General features: G+C 39.1%; 1 protein-coding gene across 9 annotated transcripts in view; it reads right to left on the bottom strand.

Moving 5' to 3' along the window:
* The window catches only part of DOCK9 (dedicator of cytokinesis 9), a 271,504-nt gene that overhangs the window by 122,715 nt on the left and 126,459 nt on the right, over positions 1-22,330 (bottom strand). For all 9 annotated transcript variants that reach the window (XM_090023020.1, XM_090023039.1, XM_090023048.1 and 6 more), the window contains exons 5-13: positions 21,433-21,502; positions 18,357-18,452; positions 17,262-17,396; positions 12,674-12,848; positions 11,814-11,881; positions 6,211-6,285; positions 5,987-6,127; positions 5,411-5,614; positions 5,144-5,266 (exon numbers count right to left, since the gene is read on the bottom strand). In XM_090023020.1, the coding sequence (XP_089879146.1) occupies positions 5,144-5,266; positions 5,411-5,614; positions 5,987-6,127; positions 6,211-6,285; positions 11,814-11,881; positions 12,674-12,848; positions 17,262-17,396; positions 18,357-18,452; positions 21,433-21,502 (1,087 nt within the window). The remainder of the gene's footprint in view (positions 1-5,143; positions 5,267-5,410; positions 5,615-5,986; positions 6,128-6,210; positions 6,286-11,813; positions 11,882-12,673; positions 12,849-17,261; positions 17,397-18,356; positions 18,453-21,432; positions 21,503-22,330) is intronic.

The raw sequence follows: 22,330 nt of genomic DNA, 5'->3' as shown, positions 1-22,330 counted from the left end.
TTCTATGCATGCATCTAAGAAGGATGTAGTACAGTGTTTCTCAACCAAGGTGCCATGGCACCTGAGGTACCCCGAGATCAACCAGTCAACATCAAATAATTGGGCAACTGGCTGCTTGTTACTTGACTATAATAAAAAATCCCGTCAAATATTCCATGAAGCTAAAACGGTTTTGTGTAGGAGGTGGCATACCCATATTGGTGCATTATAGTGTCCCATTAAGAAGGGCAGCAGGACTGCACACCTTGCTTTTCAGTCCTACAGGAGTCAGGATATATACAAACACTCCATTTAAGCACAGGTATCTTCTGTCCTCCTCCTCTCTTTTGAGCTCTTCTAGCCAGCTTTTTCTTCCACCCATTAAGCCACACGAGGCTGCAAAAGCTATTCTGTGTTGAGGGAAGAGTACCAAAACCAGCAGCATAAAAAAAGCTTCTCCTACTAGCCATCAGCTATGACTGCTGGCATCCCCAAATGCAAACAGCAAAATGCTTGAAGAGTTGGCCTGCTGCCTGCTTAGCATAATTCCATTTTAAAAACTGACTTTTGTCTTTTATAGTTGCTTTGTGCGGTTTGTTTGTTTGTTTAGTAACTTCAGGCTGACTGAGGTTTCAGAACAGAAGCCAAAGAAAAGAACTGTTCTTCTTGAATATCATTCACATTTACACTTACCTAAAATTGATCCTTCTAAAAACGTGTTATTTTTAAATGCAATTTTGTTGTTTCACAACAATAATTTGGTTTGTTTTTATTAATTAACATGTGATCTCTTGAAGACTGAAACATCTCTGTTCACTGTTCTAATAAATTATTGCTTAAAATAAGTAATTATTTTATTGTGTAAAATATTTAAAAAATGCTTAATACCTAAAACTGGAGGGATTATTTCAATGATAAGGAGCAATGCAATGATCAACCCACCACAGGCTGGACCAACAGACAGCAAAAAGACAGTTCTAGGATTTCATTTGAGCGCCAAAGCCCTACTCTGGACCTGCTTATAAACTGTTTCCACCTCCATGCCCAATCCAGGAGTCCTAGACACCACTGCTACATGTGTTACAACTTTAGCTCTGCAGAACAGAGCCACATTCACACTTAAAAACAACCCTAATTTTATCATACAACAAGCTGATTAGGTGGGTGCTACTTTTTTCATGGACAAAACAGCATATACACAGGAAGCCAAGACAGAGTTTTAGAGATAGATAACTCCACAACAATACCAAGAGGAATAAAATGACCACTTAACAACACTACCTCTGGAAACAGGAGAAACTGCTTCCACGTCCCAGGACCCAAGTCTAGGCAACTTTTACTTATTGCCTAAGTTCCACAAACCTGGCAACCCAAGCCATCCCATTTTCTCTGGCACTGGCACCATCACAGAGGGAGTTTTGAGCTGTATTGACCTTATCCTATTCCCATGTGCCACTGAAACTGCCAACTGTTTGAAAGATGCAGCAGATTTCTTCCAAGAACTATACTCCATTGACAAGCTTCCAGCAAACACCATATTAAGTCCCATCCATGCTCCATCTCTACATCAACTCGCCCTGTGAGGGTGGATTACAAGCCAGAAAGAACGTTATCACCAATGAGGACACTACTTCGTTTCCATTGTACTCCCCTGCTTTGTCTTCGCACACAGATTCTTTACATTTGGTGTCTCCCTATATTTACAAATGAATGGTGATACCATGGGCACAACTATGCCCCCCGCCCACTCTTAGTATGATGGATCTTGAAGTCCATTTTCTCTACAGCTGTCTTTTCATCCCTCTGATGCACCTAAGCTACATCAATGACATCTTCATTGTCTACTCGCAATGGTAGAACTTCTAGAGAAATTTCACCAAGATTGACAATTTCCACCCCTCCACCCACTCTGGAATACTCCACCCAGCAATTTAATTTCTTGGACACCACAGTGTAGGTTTGCAATAGCCGCATCACTGCTACATTTTATTAGAAACCCACCCAACTGCTACTGCTGCCTTCACCATCTTCCATCCTAAGCACAACACTAGATCCATTTATCCATGAAGCCAAGCTCTACGTTACACCTGCATCTGCTCTGATCCCAACAACTTAAGCATGTGGTGTAGAGATTCCTGTAATTATAATACAATCCCAAAACTGTAGCCACTCAAATCAACCAAACCAGACTCAAATCACGCTCTGATCTATTACAATTCCAACTCTGAGGCAAGAACAACAAAATCCCTCTAGCTGTTACCTACAGCTTGGACATCTTAGACACATCATTAATGACTCCCTGGTAAAAAAGGCGGTCTTCAAGGTAGCCATGGGGGACAAACCTGTTCCAACATCAAATAGTATCTCTCAGTCAATAGGCTACTTAATTCCTATTCAAGCTGTGACCTCTCATCAATACAGACAACCCCATCACTGGGCCAAATAACACTGATTGTAAGATCTGAGGTTCATCCATTTCCACCAATATTATGTACATCACCACCTGCTTTAAAGTGCCCCTCTGGTGTCTACAGCGGACAGGCAAGGGTGATCTATACACGTAAATATGCATGAACACTGATCTGTCTGTTCCAGTTTGGCCTGTACAGGGGAGGGAGAGGGCATGGGCCATAGAGGGGAATGGACGTGGCCCAGCTCCAATCCAGACCAGGGGAAGGGTTGTGGCCCAGCTTCACCCAGGTGTGGGGTAGGGGGAAGGAAGAGGCATGACTTGGCCCCAACTTGCTGCATGTAGATTGGGGTTTGGGAATTTGGCAGTGGGGAAGGGGGGCCATATTAATAACCACTGCTCTCCTGCCACCAAACTTCCCAAACTATAAGGAGCCCTTTAGGCCAGATAGCTATGGCTCCATGGGCCGCATTTGGTCCATGGGCCGGAAGTTGAGCACATCTGAGTTAGCGTGCAAGATTCATCTCTATCTACTCTGCCATAAAATTTGGGCCATTATTTGAAAAGTTGACAAATCATTTGACTAAGCATTTTTTGACTAGTCAAACACTAAACCCCATGCAAGAGCCTTTTAAGGGTGATGCACAATACTAACATTGTTAGGTATACAAACTCTGTATGATTCACAAGAGAAATCCAGAGATTTCAAACAGAAATCCATAGTGTCAGAAACATTCTGACCTGTTGCAGTTTTTCTCGGTTCTCTGCAACAGAAGAATCTCTCTATTATTATTTCATAGTCAAAAAACAAGAGAAATTAGATTTTAAATGGGGTACCACTAAATTCGGAAAAGTTAAGGAGGGCTGCTTTGAATCTAAACAGCTTGAAAACCACTGACTTAATAAACATATGTGGAGAATCAGACAGCCTGAGTTCTATCTCCAGCTATAAAAAGAAGTGTGGGTTAACAACCCACAGATCTGGTGCATCCATTCCTAGTCAGTGTGCCTTAAATCTGGTATAGAAACAGCACTGTCAGCCTGCCCGTGAAATAATTCTCAGCTATTCCATTTATAAAATGGGGGGAAATATACTTGTAGCTTCAGAGATAAACACGTATGGAGCCCTGATCTGTAATTCTTTGTTCAAAGTACCCAATTTGCACTACTCGGGGAAACAAAGCTAAAAGAAGAAATAGTAATCTGCCTCCAGCCAAAAGGGTCTGTTTTCCTTTTTCTTTTGTGACCACTAGCTGCTACGGCATTGGAACGCACTCTTTCAAGTGAAATGCAGGTAGTCTATAGGACCTGGCAGCACTGCTCATTTTATTTTGCTTAAACTTTCAAATGAATATGACTTGAAGCAGAGTAAGAATTGAAAAAAAAAAAACAACAACCCCACGTTACCAATAACTTTAAGAACAGACACGTTAAATACAACATCATAAACACCTGCTTTGTGGGTGTTGCGAACTACATCTATAATAAAATACAACCTGGCTGAATCCACATGAGCTCTGTGCCACCACTAGTTTTCCCCAGGAAATGCCTGTGCCACGCACTGTCTGGCATGTGGTAGGTTAGCCCGGGTTGAGTAGGGGAGACTGGAGCCAGCACTGGGCTGGTCCCAGCAGCTTTATCTGGGGTTCTGGGGGTCTCCCAGGGCTGCAGCAGTGGCAATCTTGTTGTTTGGAGCCTGGCCAGCAGCCAGAGCATGGCTCTCACTGGCCTGGCTTTGGTTTTGAGTAGCATATGCTGACTCTATGTGTGCCACTGCACTTTTTTGTTGGTTTTTTCTGACCCCTAGATATCCCACGTGATGCTCTTTTGCAGCACAGAGAACACCTGAACATGTGGTATGTGGCACCACACTGCCATGCTCATCTGGACGCAGCCTGATTCTAGTTCTAGAGAGGGGTACTAACTTTAAAGAAAGAATACTGCAGGCTGAAATCAATCTTCTCTGGCATGGATATAGGGACACCAAAAATTATTCAGTGATTTTTTTGTTTTGTTTTGTTTCCTGAAGTCTTTCACTGACTGTTAGTCAGAGTATGCTTTAAAAACTGCTTCTTGATGATTTAAGAAGGATGCATTAACATTCATATTCAATGGTGGCAAATATAACTATTTGTTTAAATAATACTATACTTTTGAAACTTCCTCTTCCCCATTACATTTTGCGCAACAGAAAATTGGAAAAATATATCAAGAGTAGCTATCAGGAACTGTATCAGATATGCTGATGCTTTACCACCTATAGTCCTTATGCCTGAATACCATACATTTCCCCCCTAAAGGGTACATTTTAGAAAGTAAACAAAATGTGAATGCATGTAAATATAATCTTCTATGTGGCTATTACCTACAAACATTACTTTATTTCTGCCAATAACTGATTTTACAAAATTTAACTGTACATCTATGTTTATAATGCAAAGTAGAACATTTTAGGTTTTTTTACAAATAAATTAAAAATGGAAACCTGAAATGATGCAGATAATTCTAAATATCTGATCTTGGTCAGAATTCACACACACACACACACACTCTGAAGTTTTAGAGTTGAAATGGTATGCAAGTTGTAAAGTCCCATTAAGGAACAGTAATTAGTCTATGAAAGCACTGTAGATAAGCTAGTCTCAACATTTAAGAAAATTTTATTATGAGACTTCATAATGAAGTATCACATATCCAAAGTATCCACTTTTCCCCCAAGAACATTACCAATACATATTAAAACCAATACAGTACCTTAGAAGAATCTGTACTTTTCATGTACGGCTCAGCACAATGGGTAATACTTCCCTGCAATACTTTTTCTATTCTAGCCACAAGAAATATCTCGGGATGTGGACATGTGATTGAGAATATTCCCTAAAAGAAGAAAGCAATTACATAGAGTACACAAAATATGAAGACTTTTTAGCTGTATACCCAGGAAAAAAAACGCTATTTGAAAGCATATAAAACAACCTCTATCTTCATCCTAAATAAGAATTTTACACTGTTTTTTCTTACCTGCTTTGGATACTGCAACATGGTCTCATGAATAATGTCTTGAACCCTGTGTAAACAATCGTCACTGCCATTCATCAGTTGATCTGGCGTATTTGATATCATGTGCCTCACTGAGATGTGATTCAAATCAACATGAAAGTCTGCTGAAATCTTCTGATTGTTTTTTATATCAAACAATGACAATGTGACAAAGAAAGGTTCTACCTAGACATTAGAAAGTGCAAAAGTGTTATCAGTGAACACTCCCAACAAATTTATTTGCAAATTTTTACAGACGTACAGTTATCATTACAAAGAATTTCCAAAATTCCTGTACTATGTACAGGATGTAACATACAATGAAAAAATAAACTGCTTTCATAAACAGGCTAACAAGGTCAGATGAAAAGGCTGTATGCTTTTTGTTTTCTTGTTTTTATAAACTTATGGATTAACCAACACCAGAATCTCAGTTACTATGTTTAACCTGATAGTTAGCTGAGATTTCTTGATCTACTGCCAAGTAATGCTGATAGTAAGGCATTAACTACTACACGGGATTGTTACATAAAGACAGTATTCACATAAAGAACTTACATTTGTTGTTGGTCCCTCTTCATTTTCAGCGACACAGCTTTGCAGATTGAAAGATAAATCATTACACTTCACTAGAATCTTTTTCCCAAACTTCTCTTCAAATGGCTTGACTTCTGGTTCAATGCCCGAAAAGTCAAGTTTCTTTAAAAGAAAACTAAAATTAAAATATTTCCTGTTTTATGACAAGTAACATAAAAAGATGGTTTTCTATTAAAACATCAAACCTGGGCATCTGGATCCAAGCCAAAAAGTTTAACTCTGCTTTCATTTTTTAATTTGATTTCTGCTTCTCTGGTACTCTGTCAAAAATAAAAAAAGTCATATTTTTATTTTTATATATATATATATGCGCAATTATCATGGTCAAACAAGGGTGATTTTAAGCTTTCTTTTTACAGCAACATTTTGCTCCAAGTAATTTAGTTTTAATCCAAGTTTTCCCTCCCCACTTCACTCAGTTTAGTATGTGACTTCCCAATTTAAGGTTTATCTATCACGCTTAAAACAGAAATGGTGAAGTGTGAGCTTGTAGCCCCAATTTTCTCCAACAAAAAAGTACATCCCATAAATTATGACCAAAAATTCATCCTACCTAGCTCTTATAAAATGCTTTTCATCCTTAAATATTGAATAGCTTTAACAAAGCTACTTTACACACTCAGCACACACACACACGATTATCTTCTCATGTAGTTAAAGTTCAGAACTACACTGAAGCCATAAGATGACTCAGGAAGCCATGAGCTAACCATGTTAAGAATCACAATCATAGCAAATTCCTTGATCTCCTACTGCTAAAAAGGTGGTTTTCCTGTGCATGGCAAAGAAAAACAACACAAACCATTTATGGATTGACTTTCTATTGCTGAGATGAGTCCTGAGTACTCCTTGAAATGTTTAATCACTGAGAATTATAAACACTTATTTGTTAGTACTAAAAGAAAAGAACATCAGAAGTAAAACAGGATGTGTGATAAATTGAGATGAAACTAGTTTTTCTGTTCCATGAGAGAGTTCATTTACCATTCGTATTTTTTCTTTTAAAAGTCATTGGCAAAAGTGCATCTTGAGCACTGGACAGTTGGATAAATACATAAAACAAATTAGAAATGCAGTACAATTAATGCTTTAGAACAGGTGTTTTCAACTTTTTTTAAGGAGTATACCCCTTCTGGAGTATACCCCCTTCTAGATGGGGGAACAGGGGGTCTGCGAAGCTGGCAGCGTGTGGGAAGTGATATGCAGCAGTGGCACAGAGTGGTGAATGCCAATGGTGGGGGGCTGGGAGCTCGCATGTAGGGCCTGGCACTGTGCACTGCTTCCCTGTGCTGCTGTGCACACCTCCTGGGGCCATCCCAAGTACCCTCAGGGGTACACACAACCCCAGTTGACAACCCCTGCTCTAGAAGTGTGATCATCTGAAAAGGGACATAGATTTTAATACAGGAATCTCTCTTTTTAAAATGAAAAAGCAGCATGGACTACACTTTAACAGAAGGCTGCAAAGACCACCTACATTTCCACTTGCAACAACAGCTTCTGTTGTTATGGCAATGTCTTACACAATAAGTTTGGCTTGTAACGTCCATTGTGACAGCACCTATGGGCTTCAGTCAGGACTAGGAAGGATTGGACAAATACAGAAAATTTGTAACCCATTCCTTAAAGATCTTACAGGTCTCAAACGGAGGAGAGGAACCATACCAAACAAGGAGGTACTTGCTGATAATGGGAGAAAGAAGGTATTAAAAAAAATTACAGCATACACAAAACTTAGTTACTCAGTACATAATCTGCCTTCATGGGGTCAGGCAACAGTTTGCCATATGCATTACAGAAGACCTGAGTTTTGAGGAGGAGCTTGGAGAATAAAGATTTGGATATTTCTGTGGATTTGACTTCAAGCTGTTCTTACGTGCCAGGTAAAGCACGAGCGTACAAAAGAGATTCAGACAATTAACTGGCAAAGTAAAGCAGATGTCAACTGTAAAATAAAAGGAACGATGGGACAAAATTAAACTGTGGACACTTTAATAGTCTTAGGACTGTGATTCTGATTAGCTAAAAGTAGAGGAGTCAACAGAGGAAATGGAAGAAAACAGTGCCTTAGTCCAAATGATGAGCACGGAACCTGGTTTTTCTTTGTTTAAAAATCCAAAATTCTGTGATTAAAAACTCCAAAATCTGTGTTTTTCCATGATTAAAATGAAACACCATTATACATATAGGTATCAGTTGAACACAATGTTGTACTGATATATTTACAACTTCAAAGCCATTTGAAAGCCTAACAGTGCCTCAATCATTATAATAAAATACATTCCAAATATCTATAAAATTTGGTGTTTGATTTATCATAGCAAATCAGAGCTCCCCCTGCCCCCTTTGCTAACCAGGATGTGGGTCCAGCTGCAGCTGCCCACCCCTCACCGCTGCTTTGTGGTGCTGAGCTTCCTTGATATGCTGCTGCCTCTTACTCCCAAGCCACAGCCCCCACAGCTCTGTCAGTGCCTGTCGCTCCCAACCTGCTGCCCCCTGATATCTAGAATTAAATAAGAGTCATCTAGATTGTTAGTATTTAATAGTGATAAAAGCCTTTAAAAAACTACTGGAAATGTTGAGGCATGTAACATCTGTTACTATAACAATGCAATAAGCCTAAGGTACCAATTTAAAAGGTTAACATACAACATTAGGAGAAGCATATGTTGAGTATTGTAAAGTATATTTGTACCAAAACAGTCTTCCTGTTCATTGTATCCTGTTTGGCAATAATTCTATTACAAGAAAAAAGGCAGTGATAGGAAACAGAAGAATTGGATGTAAAAAGAAAAGCAGAGCGCCAATTAGCAAGTAAAGAAAGTCCAGTGCCTTACATGAAGTTGCCTGGCATCTTGTTACAGGGGAAGCAATAGATCAATATATCATTCACAGCAAGCTTCAGTGAACTAAAACTGAAATACGATGCAGGTGAAAAACTGAGGTTAAAGACCCCCAGAGAATCTGACACGGTAGGCTTAGTTTAGTCATAGTTCAGCTAGTGCCGTACTGAAAAGTTACGAAATTAGTTGTTTTTTTGTGTCTGAATAAGAAAAAACCCCTAGATTTCTAGAAGGAAAATATCAAACAAAGTTGCACAAGATCTTCTTTAACTAGCAAGGAGGAACAAGATTAGGACAGAAGAAACAAGAGATTCTGGAGAATTATTTTGAAGAAAACAAAAATATAAAGTGGAATGGATAAATGCATCTGCCAGACAACCTACCAGAAAAGATACTGAAACAAATATATAGGAAAAAAAGAGCCAATGCAACGTCCATCAAAAATTCAAAGAACAGGAATTAGCATTTCTAGCACTAAAATGTTTTAATATGCAGTTGCTAAATAGACCAACAAAAACTACATTCCAAAGTCATCTAGAGTTCTGAACATTCATTTTAAGATTTTATATGGAAAATAAAAAGGTTTTGGAAGATATGAAAGATGAAATAGGTTTTTCACAGATTAACATAACTAGTTACTTCAGGTCTCTAGAATGGTACAAGGGAAAATTTATATTTTAATGTTGATAGGGCCTCAGTCTAGATAATTTCATTTCCATTCCAACTGCGTGGAGCTCAGGGCCAGCTTCCACCTGAACCTGGAGAATTACCCAAAGATCTGCATGGCTGGAAGCCGCCTGAGTCAGACTAGGTTGTTCGTTGGGCTCAACTTGCTCCTGACCTGGGCACACGTGGAGATGTGAGGCCAGGAGCAGTTTAATGCAGCTGAATTTATTGCACAGTAAATTCAAATGCATTAACTGCATTTGTAGACGTGCCACAGAGTTAAAGATTTGGCTTTTCCTACTTTGGGCTGCAACGTATAACAGCTTTACTTTTATACATAGAAAATAACTTTCTATAATAGCTCCAATATCATTCTGAACTTATTCTATAAGCAGGGGGTGGTATGAATGAGTGGTTTTGAGCAGTAGCTTGCCAGTGCATACTTACAAAATAACAGCAGAATAGCAATGCAACGAAACCCCCCCACTAGTAATGCAATGAGTAACACTTAGGAATTCACCATCTAATTCCCTTTCAAAACTTTAACATGTAAGCATACTTTGCTGTCTAACGTACGTTATAGCCTTATATAAGCTACATTTGATGGAAAGTTTATCATACTGTCGGTCTCCTGAGAGCTGAAACACTCGTGGAAACTGCTGCTGCTACTTTTTTCCCTTGGTCAAATTCAACTGGTTTCAACTGAGCCAACTGATGTACTTTAGGATAAAAGTGCAAATGGAACTTACATGAATGTAAATATTTAAAATGCTGAACACATATGCATATAAAGGAGCTAATTTGCTTTTAAGAAGATCTAGAAAACAAATATCTGTTATTAGACAAACTAAAATAGTTGGAAAAATCTTCTTTGCAGCCTTTTGGGTACAAATACCCTACTTCAGGCAGAGTAAGCTTCTGCAGTTGTTTTGTACTCTGGATGGGCCAGAGGCTTCTATTCTATCCCATCCAGGAAGAGTATGTGGGGACACAGAGAAATGTGGAGGCAATTTCTCACAAGATAACCACTCTCTCTCCAATCTGTCAGTTCTAATCCTCAAAGGGAATTTAAAAACACCTTTTGCAGATGAGCCTATGAACTTCACTTCATCAACCTACTGGATAAAAAAAACATGGACTAAATATAGACATTGGATTTATGGCACATAACTTGCTTAACATCTGATACAGCTGGTAAATAGTAGAGATGTTACCTGGGGTCTCTCACCACCAGATCAACACTCCCCATGCCCGCACCCTGCCCGTTTCTCACCCATTTGTCTGCCACAATTTGCATTTTCACTGACTGACATTCTTGTATACTGGCCTCTGGATTTCTACTCTATTGCATGCAGGAAGGGCACAAAACAACTGCAGAGGCTTCCTCTTCCTGAAGAGGGGTGTTTGTACCTAAAAGCTTGCAAAGAAGATTTTTTCCCAACTATTTTAGTTCGTCTAATACAAGATTATAGATTTCATAGACATTAGGGTTGGAAGGGACCTTGGAAGATCATCAAGTCCAGCCCCTTGCTCCAGGGGCAGGAAGTCAGTTAGGGTCAAAGGATCCCAGCAAGATTAAGTGTCCAAGCGTTTCTTGAAAGTTCAAAGTAGGTGCTTGCACCACCTCTGGGGGGAGTGTATTCCAGGTCTTGGGGGCTAGGACCATAAAGAAGTTTTTCCTTATGTCCAGCCTAAAAAGGTCTTGGAGGAGTTTGTGACCAGTGGACCTTGTCATCCCTTAGGGCACTCTGGTGAACATGCATTCCCCCAGATCCTGATGCACGTCCCTTATATACTCATAGGCTGACATCGTGTCATCCCTGAGCCTGTGCTTCTCCAGACTGAAGAGTCCCATAGCTCACAGCTTTAAGTCATGAGTTCAGAAATACAGGAAGTTAACAGGAAATCATTTCGGAAGTTTAGAAAAGGTAAATATTACTTGAGAAGCAAGCCAGCTTTATAATTCAGCCAATTAAGCATGCAGCATTTTATTTTTATACCAAAGCACTTATCTGGCTAATAACCAATTAACCAAAGTATACTTTAGTACATGGAACAAGGTGCTATGCTTTCATGGTCTTGCAGATGAGTTAACCTTGTAGAAACTGGGAACTTGAATTTAGGAACTTTATAAAGTAGTAAGTGCTAGGAGGACAACCCCCATGACAGAGAACTCAGAGTAAGAACTTAATAGGATACCAAGTGCCTCCACGACAGAAACAAACAGTTATTTTTGGATGCCAAACACTGATACAAGCTACAGCAGAAGAATACACTACCTTGGTTATTTCAGGGAAGTAGCTGTCTAAACTGGATGAAGAGCTTTCCATTTTGTTTTGTTCATCATCTGCAAAAATAAAGTGAACAATTTTATAACTGAACGGTTAACTAAAGAAAATGGTTTCATTTTCTACAACTAGTGCATGTCCGTAATTGCTACTTCCTTCATAGTAGTAAGTTTTGCTAATTGTAATTTGAAAAGAACTCTGAGTGATTGCCTGCTTTTTCAGTTTTGATGCAACTACTTCCTTTCTGTCCACTTTTCCCAATTCAACAATGGAATGCAATAAAGCAGGAGCTACTTCCATTTCATTTCTCTACACCGACACTAGAAGTTTAACACTATACATAGCACCTAAGGTTCAATCTAATTTGAGGGAAGGGCTTATGAACATGCAAAAGCTGCACTACTGTAACTTCCTGCCCCACCCCCCATGGTAGAAAGTGCCTCTGTGAAAAACATCTGGAATTCAGAGCATCTACCAACAGTTCCCAGCACTGCTATGGTACACCTCAGTATAACACAGAATCAGTACACCAGTGTACTGTGAAAGTAAAAGTCTGTGGCTTAAGTCAGTGCACCTATAGCAGTGAAGACTCCCCTGTAGTGCACTGGTATTGTTTTAATTAAAATCAATAAAAACAATATAGGAGCAGCTTTAATACAAACAAGGCTTAAAAAGGCAGAACGCTCACTGACCCTTGAGAGCAGAAAATGATCCATGACTTTTAGTAGCACAAAAAATTAAATGCATGTAGTTGCCAGCTAAAGCATATCCTTATTTTAGGAAAAGAAATTTATGTATGTGAGTACCATGCAAGTAAGCTTAATACAAAGATACTAAGCAATACTACTCACCCTCATGAGATTCTCCATTTCTTTTCTCTTGCATCGCAGCTTCAAAGTTTAGTTGGAGAATTTTGTTTAAAGTGGTTATCCATTCTTCCATTTCCAGTTCACTGTCTGCAGCTAAAAGATAACTACTCTTGTCTTGCATCTTGAGTTCAAAAGCAAAACGCCTGACTCGGCTGTTCTACAATAAGAAAAAATAAAAAACTTTCGATATCACCTACATTTTCTCCCCTCTTCTCATGAACCAGGGGATGAACTCTATCTAATATTAGAGTTCTGTGGCTCATCTATGATAAACTATATATTGAGATACAAGGTGCCTATTTATTAGGCTACAATTTTCATTTTCTGCTTCACTTTTCTATTTAAAATTATTTGCCACCACAAGCCGTTACTTGCTACTCGCCTTCAGAGAGATCTGCAAATACTGTGTAGGAAAAAAACAAGTGTTTTGCCTGGCAGATGCCACTTCTGCTGCAGCAAAGAGAAGCTGAAGACAGTAGGCAATCCTCAGGAATGCTACCCTCTGCTGCTATGGCTGGAGCATGCTGCTGATTCCCCGAGCTGCTGAAGGCTGGATCCAGTTTCTTCAGGGGCCGCATCTGGCCCACAGGCTGTAGATTGCCAACCCCTGACTTGAGTACCTTATTTTCAATTTAACTTATTAAAAGATAATATCCTCGGGACTTACTCCTTCTATCAACTTTTCCAAAATAGAACAGACATCTTCATTTTTGAAACTATAGTCAAGGTGTAAAAAATTCTGCAGTCATCTTGACACCAGTTCCTTAGAAAAGCATGCATTCTTTGTGAAGTCAACTGAAAATTCTGTGTCAACTTCATTTTAAATTATTAACAAGTAATAAGCACAGGACACATACAGTAACCATTTTTGTATTAAATTCAAAGTCCCCACCATCTTGGGATTTTCAGAATTAAATATTAGTTTTTTGTGTTATTAATGTAAAGAAAGAGTAGTTTAGGGAGTGGAGAATTTTGACAACAGAAAAGATAGAGTGTAGTTTCTGGTAGGGAAGGTACGGCAGCAATTTGGTAACAAGCTGGTTCTGCCAGACAGTTACTAGTAAAATAAAAAAGGACTTCAAGATTGATTGTTGGTAGTGCTCCAAAAGCATTACAGACAGACAGATGGACTAAGCCCTTTATTATATAAGAATTATCTTCATAACAGTTTGTAGCAAAATACTGCTTTTAGTTGAAGTTTAAATTCTGAAGCACAATTCTGCTACAAATTTTCTGGCTCAGTAATTGTAGAATGTGGGACACTGATTACAGCTAACAAGATATAATAAAATATGCACTACTATGAATGAAGGACCAAGAGAGGTAGTTAGCCCTGTTAGTCTAAAGTTAGTACATTACGTAGACATTACGTTTTTATATGTTTAATTCAGACTACAGCCATCACTGTAGTCTGAATGGATGTCTGTAGTCCGAATTAAAATTGGCTCCAGTCTGAATTAAGTAATCCTCATTGAATAAGGATTAAAGTAAATGCAGATTAGGGCAGTCCAAATTAGGCAATGTGGCAGAAACTGTGTGTTCTTGTGGCAACCCTACCCCCCCTCAAAAAAAACCAAACAAACCAAAAAACCCCCAATAACATACTGGACTTTCTTAATAGGAGTGCTGTTTGCAAGGAAAGCAATCCTTCTGCTCTAGTCAACACTGGTGAAACCTCACCTGCAGTACTGTATTCAGTTTTGGTAACTGCACTTCAAGAAAGCTGTAGACAAATTAGGAAGTGTGCAACAAATGATTAGAGGACTGAGAAACAGGACTTGTGAAATACAGTTGGAAGAACTGGGTTTATTTAGCCTGGGAAAAAGAAGACTAGGGAGGGGCTGTGGCCTGAGAGATTTGATACAGTCTGCAAATACCTGATGGATGGTTATAAAGAGGATGTTGACAGGTTATCCTATGTCTCTGGGGAGAAGATGAATGACAGTCTTAAATTTCCACAAAGGAAATTTAGGTTGGATATTACTAAGAATTCTCTATGAGGATATTTGACTAGGAGTCAAATCTTGTTCTTTCCTTTGGATACATAGCTAACAATTAATTATTCCATTTTATTAATAAATACTAATTTAATTAATGCATTAACTATTTTTGTGAGCCTTGTTCTCAAGTGCCTTCAGTTATATCTATCTAACCCTACAGCCTTCAAAGCAGTAGCATGTGACTGATGGCAAAATTTGACTCTGCAAGTGGAACTTGATTCACAGTTCCATTTAATTTTCTTAAAAACTGGTTCTAAAGAGTTAAGAATAAAAAAAATTTTGTTATAGAGGTTACCAGTTCTGGCTTTAAATAAACACAGGAAGAAGTTTTATTTACCAAAACCATGCCATTTTTAGATAATCATTTTCCCGACTAACCACAGTTTAAGGCCACATCCTGCCCTACTCCAAGCTACACAGGTAATCATGGTGCAAGGGAAGAATAAAAATACATAAATTAATTTCTACCTCTCTCCCTTACCAGCTCTGCAGGAACTATGCTAGTTCCAGAACAGTGTTTCTTCTGAATTCCTCTCCCTTGCCACAAGCTGCCTTTGAACATCATATTTCCAAACATTTCCTCTAACCTATTTTGTGACAGAGCTTAGAAAGCCACAGTCAAACCAATCTGAGAGATTCTCTGATGAGATGTCTTTCTTTCTTTGTCTTGTTTTTTAATTTCATACTTCTGCACAGTTTCAGTTGCATTACATAAGACTGTCCCTCCAAGCCAAGCAAGTCTTAGGCCAGGTACAGACATTCAGTTCCTACCAGGAGAATCACCGTTCTCCAAGCAGAAAATAAAAGTATACCGACATTCAGACTTTCTTCCGGAGGAAGAATGGCTAGCTTGGGGAGAAAAAACAACCAGGCAACAACCAGGATTAAGTCAGTTCTGGTGGAAGAGTTTCTCCCAGGAGACTGAACATCCATACACTTTCCCACAGCTTAACTCCTCCTGGGGAACAGAAAGAGTGGAGCTAGGGGAACGGCTCTTTGCCTTCATGAGACTAGAATCACCCTGGGCTCGAGAAGGCATGCAGGGCAACTGCTACCCACTCTTTCCTACTTCAGGGGGTGAGAGGAAGAGCAGCCACTACTTCCTGTCTCTTCCCCAGTCTCAGGGACCCCAATCGCAGCTGCCAGCTTTTAAAATCACTACCCTTCTACCACAAAGCTGAAGTGTAGTACCAAAGGGAGCTGCAAGCTGGGCTAACAAAAGGCCTTTTCACAGGGAGCACCAAGCCGGGCTAAAGAAAGCCCCGTACGCTCCACTTCTGAACCCTCTGGCTTTGAAATTACCTTGCCACTCAGCTGTATGGCAGGTTGGCAAGGGAGAGCTGAGCTGAAGAAAGAAACTTTCCTAGAGCTCCTGCTCTGAGCCACTTGCTTTTAAATTGCTGCCCTATTGCTCAGTTGGGCGATGGGGGAGAGGGTGCAAGGGGAAGCTGGAGTGGCTGGATGCTGGGCATGTAAAGACTTTCCACAGACTAGCTCTGGGCTTCTCCACTGCCTCTTGCTGCCCAGCTGAGCCAGAGCAGTGCAGGTCAAGACAGGTCACTGTCATAGTGGCAAGGCTTAGAAGCCTTGATATGTTAAAAAAAAAAAAAAAAAAGACAAAGAAAATAGGAAGATGCATGCCCTGGATACAAGAAACCACTTCTAAAGCGAAAACTGCTGCCAGCTTCCACCAGCTTTCCAGAAGTGCACATACATAAGAACTGGATATACCTTTCAAATGAAGATGAAGATGAACACATTCAGATTCAACACCAAGGGCCTAGAAACAACTTGCTTCTAAGTATGCTTAGTCTAACAAAACAGTTATGTTCTGTTCTATAAACATAACACAATGGCATGGAATCAATCCTTTTCTTTGGCCCTTGCTACTGAAAAATGTTTTGCCAGAGATTTTACTTGTCTTTCTTTTCAAAGATTTATTTTTAAAAGTTACTATTCTAAAGGTCAAATGAAAGGTGGCTGTGAATATGGTGCAACTCCCACAACAAAAAATCCCACACAAGAAGATATGCAGAACATTTTGCATTCCAGATAAATACACAATGTAAGGGCACTTACTGTTATGCTTTCATTGATTTTGCATGCTCGCTAAAAACTTTTTGTATGTCTTTTGCCTTCCTGCTTGACTTCACGTTTTTCCACACATTGAATATACCAATGACTGCTCATTTTCAAAATAGAGAGTCCTAAAAACTGACCTTTTCCCCCCAGAATGTAGCAAGTTTTAACTGTTTAAGTGAATGTAGTAAATGTTTAATTGTTATATCTCCTCCCAAATTATGAAAAATACAGGTCAAATCAATTTCTGTCTACATATAGAAGGCAGAGCAGGGCAGCACCTTAAGAGACAAACTTGTTCAGAAATGCATTTGATGAAATAGGCCACTGCCTATGAAAGCTTATGCCCCCTGACGGAGTTAGTCTGATCTGCAGTCTGGAAAAAGGCAGGGCAGGGTGGCTCCTTAAGGACTTATGTGGTCATCTATCTACCTTTATCTCCATACAGTCAGAAAAAGAGAAGACAAAGTTAGATAATACATGATATTTACCTGAACGACACCCATACAAGAATCCAGAAATATTGATCCTTTTGGCTCTTTAGATATTTTTTCATCTTTGTAGAAATTGAGATTATATGATCCATCGCCAAGTTGGATTAAATGGAAAAATCTTCTTTTAAATGACTAGTAAAAACAAGTAAATCTTGCCTTAATTATTAGTTTCTTATAACAAAACTATAACTGCTATAATCATGCTGTATTATTATACACTGTAAGTACACATACCTTAAAAATAAAAGCTTCTACTATTTAACTGCCTACTATTAACTGTCTATTTAAACTATTTCCAAAAAACAGGGGGAAATGTTTCTTTATACTGACAAATAAGGAGGTATGGAAACAACTTTTGAATCATATTGTATTGGCTGTATGTATGTTTGACCCAGATGAAAGAAATGTAAAATAGCTCCACTCAAAACAACACATTTTATGTATAATACATGAACATGAACTTCAAGTTTTATTCTGAATAAATGAAATGAAGCATGAAAGGGAATTAGGAATAACGTGTGTTTTATCCCACTCCAAAGATACCGCAGAAACCAGAAATCATGTTGTTTTGGGGTTACTTTTTGTGAGGGGGTGGGGGGAAGGGTGTTTGTTTGTTTGTTTTTAATCTACCAGTCTGCAAACTTGACCTGGGACCTAAAAGTTAATCTGTACTCCCTTCTCACTCAGTTTCACCAGAACTTAAGAAACTCTCTATACCTGTAGGGCTGTCATGAGCACAATACAGAAGTAATGTATTTTATGAAGAAAAACAAAGCATGTAGAATATTTGGGTACATGAAGAGTCCCACATAACATAGTTATAATGAGGATATTTACTGTACAAAAAGTACTTACTTACTCAGCAGAATGTTCTTTCCATGATTCCATGAACTTCAGGGAATTTTCTCTATTTAGTTTAATTTAGTGGAAAGTTTGAAAACGTTTGTTTTTGGCTTCCAATAAGCTAAGCAGAAGGTTCATGCTCAAACTCTTTTTAATAAAAGCCAAGTGTACTTTTCAAAGTAGAACTACAGCAAAATATCTATAAACAGACTTTTTTGTTCAGAGACTAGAACATTAGCAAAAACGTACCCTCATTGTTACACTGATTGCACTATTCATATTGCCTTTGTACAGCCATCCTTGTTTTGTTATCCCGCCCTTTTGAGATCCTAGAGATGCTGCATCCTGGGAGAAATGGGGAGGGGCAGCATGGGAGAGGAGAGGGGAAGAAAAAAAAAAGAAGAAAGATCTGTACCGGAGACACTGTTGCACATAACACAGACAATCATTAATCTGTTCTCTAAAAGACAGAATACCTATATTTATAACCTGGTGGCATCATTAATGATTCACAAATCCTTGATATGTTCATCATCCAATTGGAATATTTCTATGGATGCTATGTTTTCTCCCTTCTTTACCATCTTTTAAGGCCACATATACTTCAAGTCTCTCATATATTTATAAATTCCTTATTAAGCAATTAATCAATTTGAGACGCTACATCTTTCACAATATAAACTTAAGAATGAAAAGAAAAAAGAGTCACAAGTTTAATTAGGCAGTAGTCAGGATGTACAGATGGAAGGTTTACCTTATACAGCACGGCATACAGAGTAGCCTTCCTTCCTTGGCACAATTCAGTGCAGGATTATTTCTAAGTAAAAGGCCTTGGTCAATACTGTACCACCTCCCCACACTGGACTTGTCTTTAGGATGGGACCTAGTCTTCCTTACACTTGTACAGATGCTTGAGCTGCTCTTGGATTCTGGTCAAGTTCCTAGTGTTATCCACAAGCCAAACTGCACCCTTAAATGTCTACCATCAAAGACTTAACATTTACAATCCAGATGTCAAAAAACATAGGAAAGGAGCTGTAAAAGTTTTTAAAGTGTTTAGATATCAGAGCACTAAATATGTTATTAAATGTAAACCACTGGTTTTAACTGTTCTTTCCTGCCACACAATAAATGCAAAGGAGCTCAAAAGTCCTTCTCAGAAGTACAAAATGCAAGGTTAAATCACAGAATTTGGTGCAGAGTACTTAAGGTCTTTGTTGTAGCTTCACAAAACAACTGTGGAAGCATCGCTATATACATCTCTTCCAAGAACTAAATCCTGCCTTTCTATCCTGTCTTTCCCCTTGAAAAAAGGGGGAAAGGGGTAGGCGGGGGGTGGCTCAGCTTGGTCATCTTTTTCCAATAGCATGGCTCTACTGGGCTGGGTTGGCCAACCTTGCTAACCTGTGTATGTTGTAATACCTAAATGTTTAAAATCATTATGGTTCACATACATAGTAAAATTAGTGAAGACAGTTTTTATTCGGATCTCCAGAGATGGAAAAAAAAAAAAAGCTCCTGAACTTTAAATTAACAGATGGTGCAATAAAAAGGAAAACAAAATCCACAGCCAACAGCACAGTGCTTTTACACTGAAAGTTTACTTCCTGTTCCCAACAGATTATAGTTCATTTCCCTATTTTCATTCTTGCACACTGATGATTTCCATGTTTTTCCAGAGTAAGCTCCAAACCCTCCTCCTGCACAGATTATTGTTTCAACAATCATCTATTTCCCTAGATTAGCACCTTGCTCTGAAGCCAATTTTAAAATCTGCTGATAAACAGCACTGACCATCTGTTGACCCAATACCCAGAATTACCAAAATCCCTTAGCTACATATGCATTTTTTTAAGGTATGATAGCACTGTTACTCATTTGCTTTTTTAAATTTATGCATCATTTGCAAACTTTGGTGTTCATATCCTTTTTAAAATAATAGTTTTATAAATAAGATTAAAGGTTCTAAGGCTTTTTCAATAAATTCTTGTCTAGAAAATAACATGTTTTGACCCCAGAAAGCCAATCTTGTCACTTGAAAGAAGAAAACACTTTTGGCTTTGTTTTGTCAGTATTACTCATGAAGTTTATTAATTTGACAAAGCGTGTCTGATTTCAATTATATTAAGCTCTTTTCTTCCCCAGCTCTCTTTTTCTACTGTTATGTTCCATGGAGGAATATACACATATCTTTTACAGTCATTAAGAAAGGAACATGTTGTTATTGTTTTTAATAGCAGAGAACTAGACTCAGACTACATACAGACATTCACGTCTACTGGAAGCAATAACTTCTGGTAGAAAAACAGCCCAGGAGCTGGACTGTATAGATGTTCCTCCACCCCATGGCTGCAGAGCATCACAGGCAACCTCTTTAGCCAGGGGCATTAAAAAGATGATCCCATGGCCACTCCCACCTGTAGGGGAGGCCATTAATTGCCTGGGAAGAAGACATACAGTCAAGCAGAAGTTGGCAGCTCCCGAAAAGCAAAAGATACCACAGATAGCCAGGGGGGTTCCAGCCTAGGAAGAATGCCCCTGTATACTACCAATCAGCTGACTGGTAGGATTGGAAGCATTCTCTCATGGTGGGAACCCTCCAAATTCTCCGCTGTAGGAAACTAGCTCTGCTCCTTGCAAACCTCCAGGCTGACCCAGAAGAGTACAGGGAGTGAGGAGGAGCACTCAGCTGGTATGGCATAGCTTTGGGAGCCTTGAGGCAGGGACATGACAGCCTGCCTTGCCCTACACTGTATCAACCTGACCACAATCAGTGCAAGGCAAGACAGGGGCATTTTGCGGTGGTGGCAAGGTTCCACAGTCTTGTCACTGTAGCACAGGAGCCTGCCTTGCTCTGTATTGCTCTGGGTCAGCTGGACAGCATGGGCAGCAAGGGGAAGCCAGAGGGGCTAGGAGCCAGGTGCTAAGCAAAGCTCCATAGGGCCAGCTACCAGCCCTTTTGGCTTCCCCTTGTCTTCCAGCTAATTAGCAGGTCAGAAATTTAAAAGCCAGCAGCTGGGAGTGGGGCTCAGGGTTGGCAATTCTATCCATACCCAGAAAGTGTACATCTGTGCTTGGCCTCAGTAACCCAAGAGGTTCCTTCTAGTCCTATGTCCTACTACAATTTTTACCGTATAATGGTATTGGACATTGAGAGTATAGGATTAGTTAAAAGTCCACACCTATAGATTTTTCAGTTTCAAATATTAGAAATTTAAATAAGATTAGATTCCACCTATACCTCTATTTTTACTTGAAACATGTTTGAGGCTACTTTTAAATGGACCAGTCTTAACTAAATGATATAGAAAACAAATCAACTCACCTCATCTTTATCTGCTTCTTCATCAACTTCATATACATGAACTGGAAGTTTGTCTGATTTGGTCCCTTTGCTAAAGGAGCAAAAAGAAAAAAGAAAAAAAAAGTATAGACAGTCATGATCACTTACTTACACAAGTTTATTCAGTACTATTTTAATTTCCCTCAGCTGAAAGAACAAAAAAGTCATTAAATATCAATAGGCCAAAACACGTTCTCTGATGGACTATAATTCAGTTCAGCTATTTCCTCAGCTTACACACCCTGCACTTTATAAAGGCCTCATTATCCTGAAAGAAGAAGCCCTTGGATTGAGCTCAAGAGAAGTAAATGATGTTCCGCAATTGCAATGCTGTTTTACCTCCTATGCATCTAATAAGCTGGGGGCAAGATTTTGCAAATGATCTGTTAATCTTTCAGACGCTGTGGGTGCACTTTACTGTGGAGTAGACTCTGTAGTGATGTATCACAGTCCACACGTGTGCCAATATTAGGACACTGTAGATTAACTAACTCCACAGTAAGATAGATATTGGGAGCAAGAAGCATGATAATGGCAAGGATAGTGGCTCAAAGATGATGCTAAAGGTGACTGAGGTAGAACCATCAGTTCTAACCAGAAAAGCACACACATCTGTCTCCCCTACACCATTCTTTTTCCCAAAAATGGGGGTTTGTAAATGAACTTTTCCCAGTCCCATGCATTTCATTACCTGCCTGCATGCCAAAATCTTGAATCACTTCCAATTTATTAAAAAAAAAATTCCACAGTGCATTTAGGGCTGTTGGTTGTAGCTGTCTTGGTAGGCAGACAAGGTTGGGTAGATGTGATGTGTTTTATCAGACCAGCAAATAATTGGAAAAATTGTTCTTTGCAAGCTTTTGGGCACATACACCCCTCG

The sequence above is a fragment of the Crocodylus siamensis genome, chromosome 1 (genome assembly GCF_052110815.1).
Source record: "Crocodylus siamensis isolate JL-2025a chromosome 1, ASM5211081v1, whole genome shotgun sequence".
Classification (NCBI taxonomy): domain Eukaryota; kingdom Metazoa; phylum Chordata; order Crocodylia; family Crocodylidae; genus Crocodylus; species Crocodylus siamensis.
Note: the sequence above shows the minus strand (reverse complement) of the source record. Positions and strands in the feature narration are given on the sequence as shown.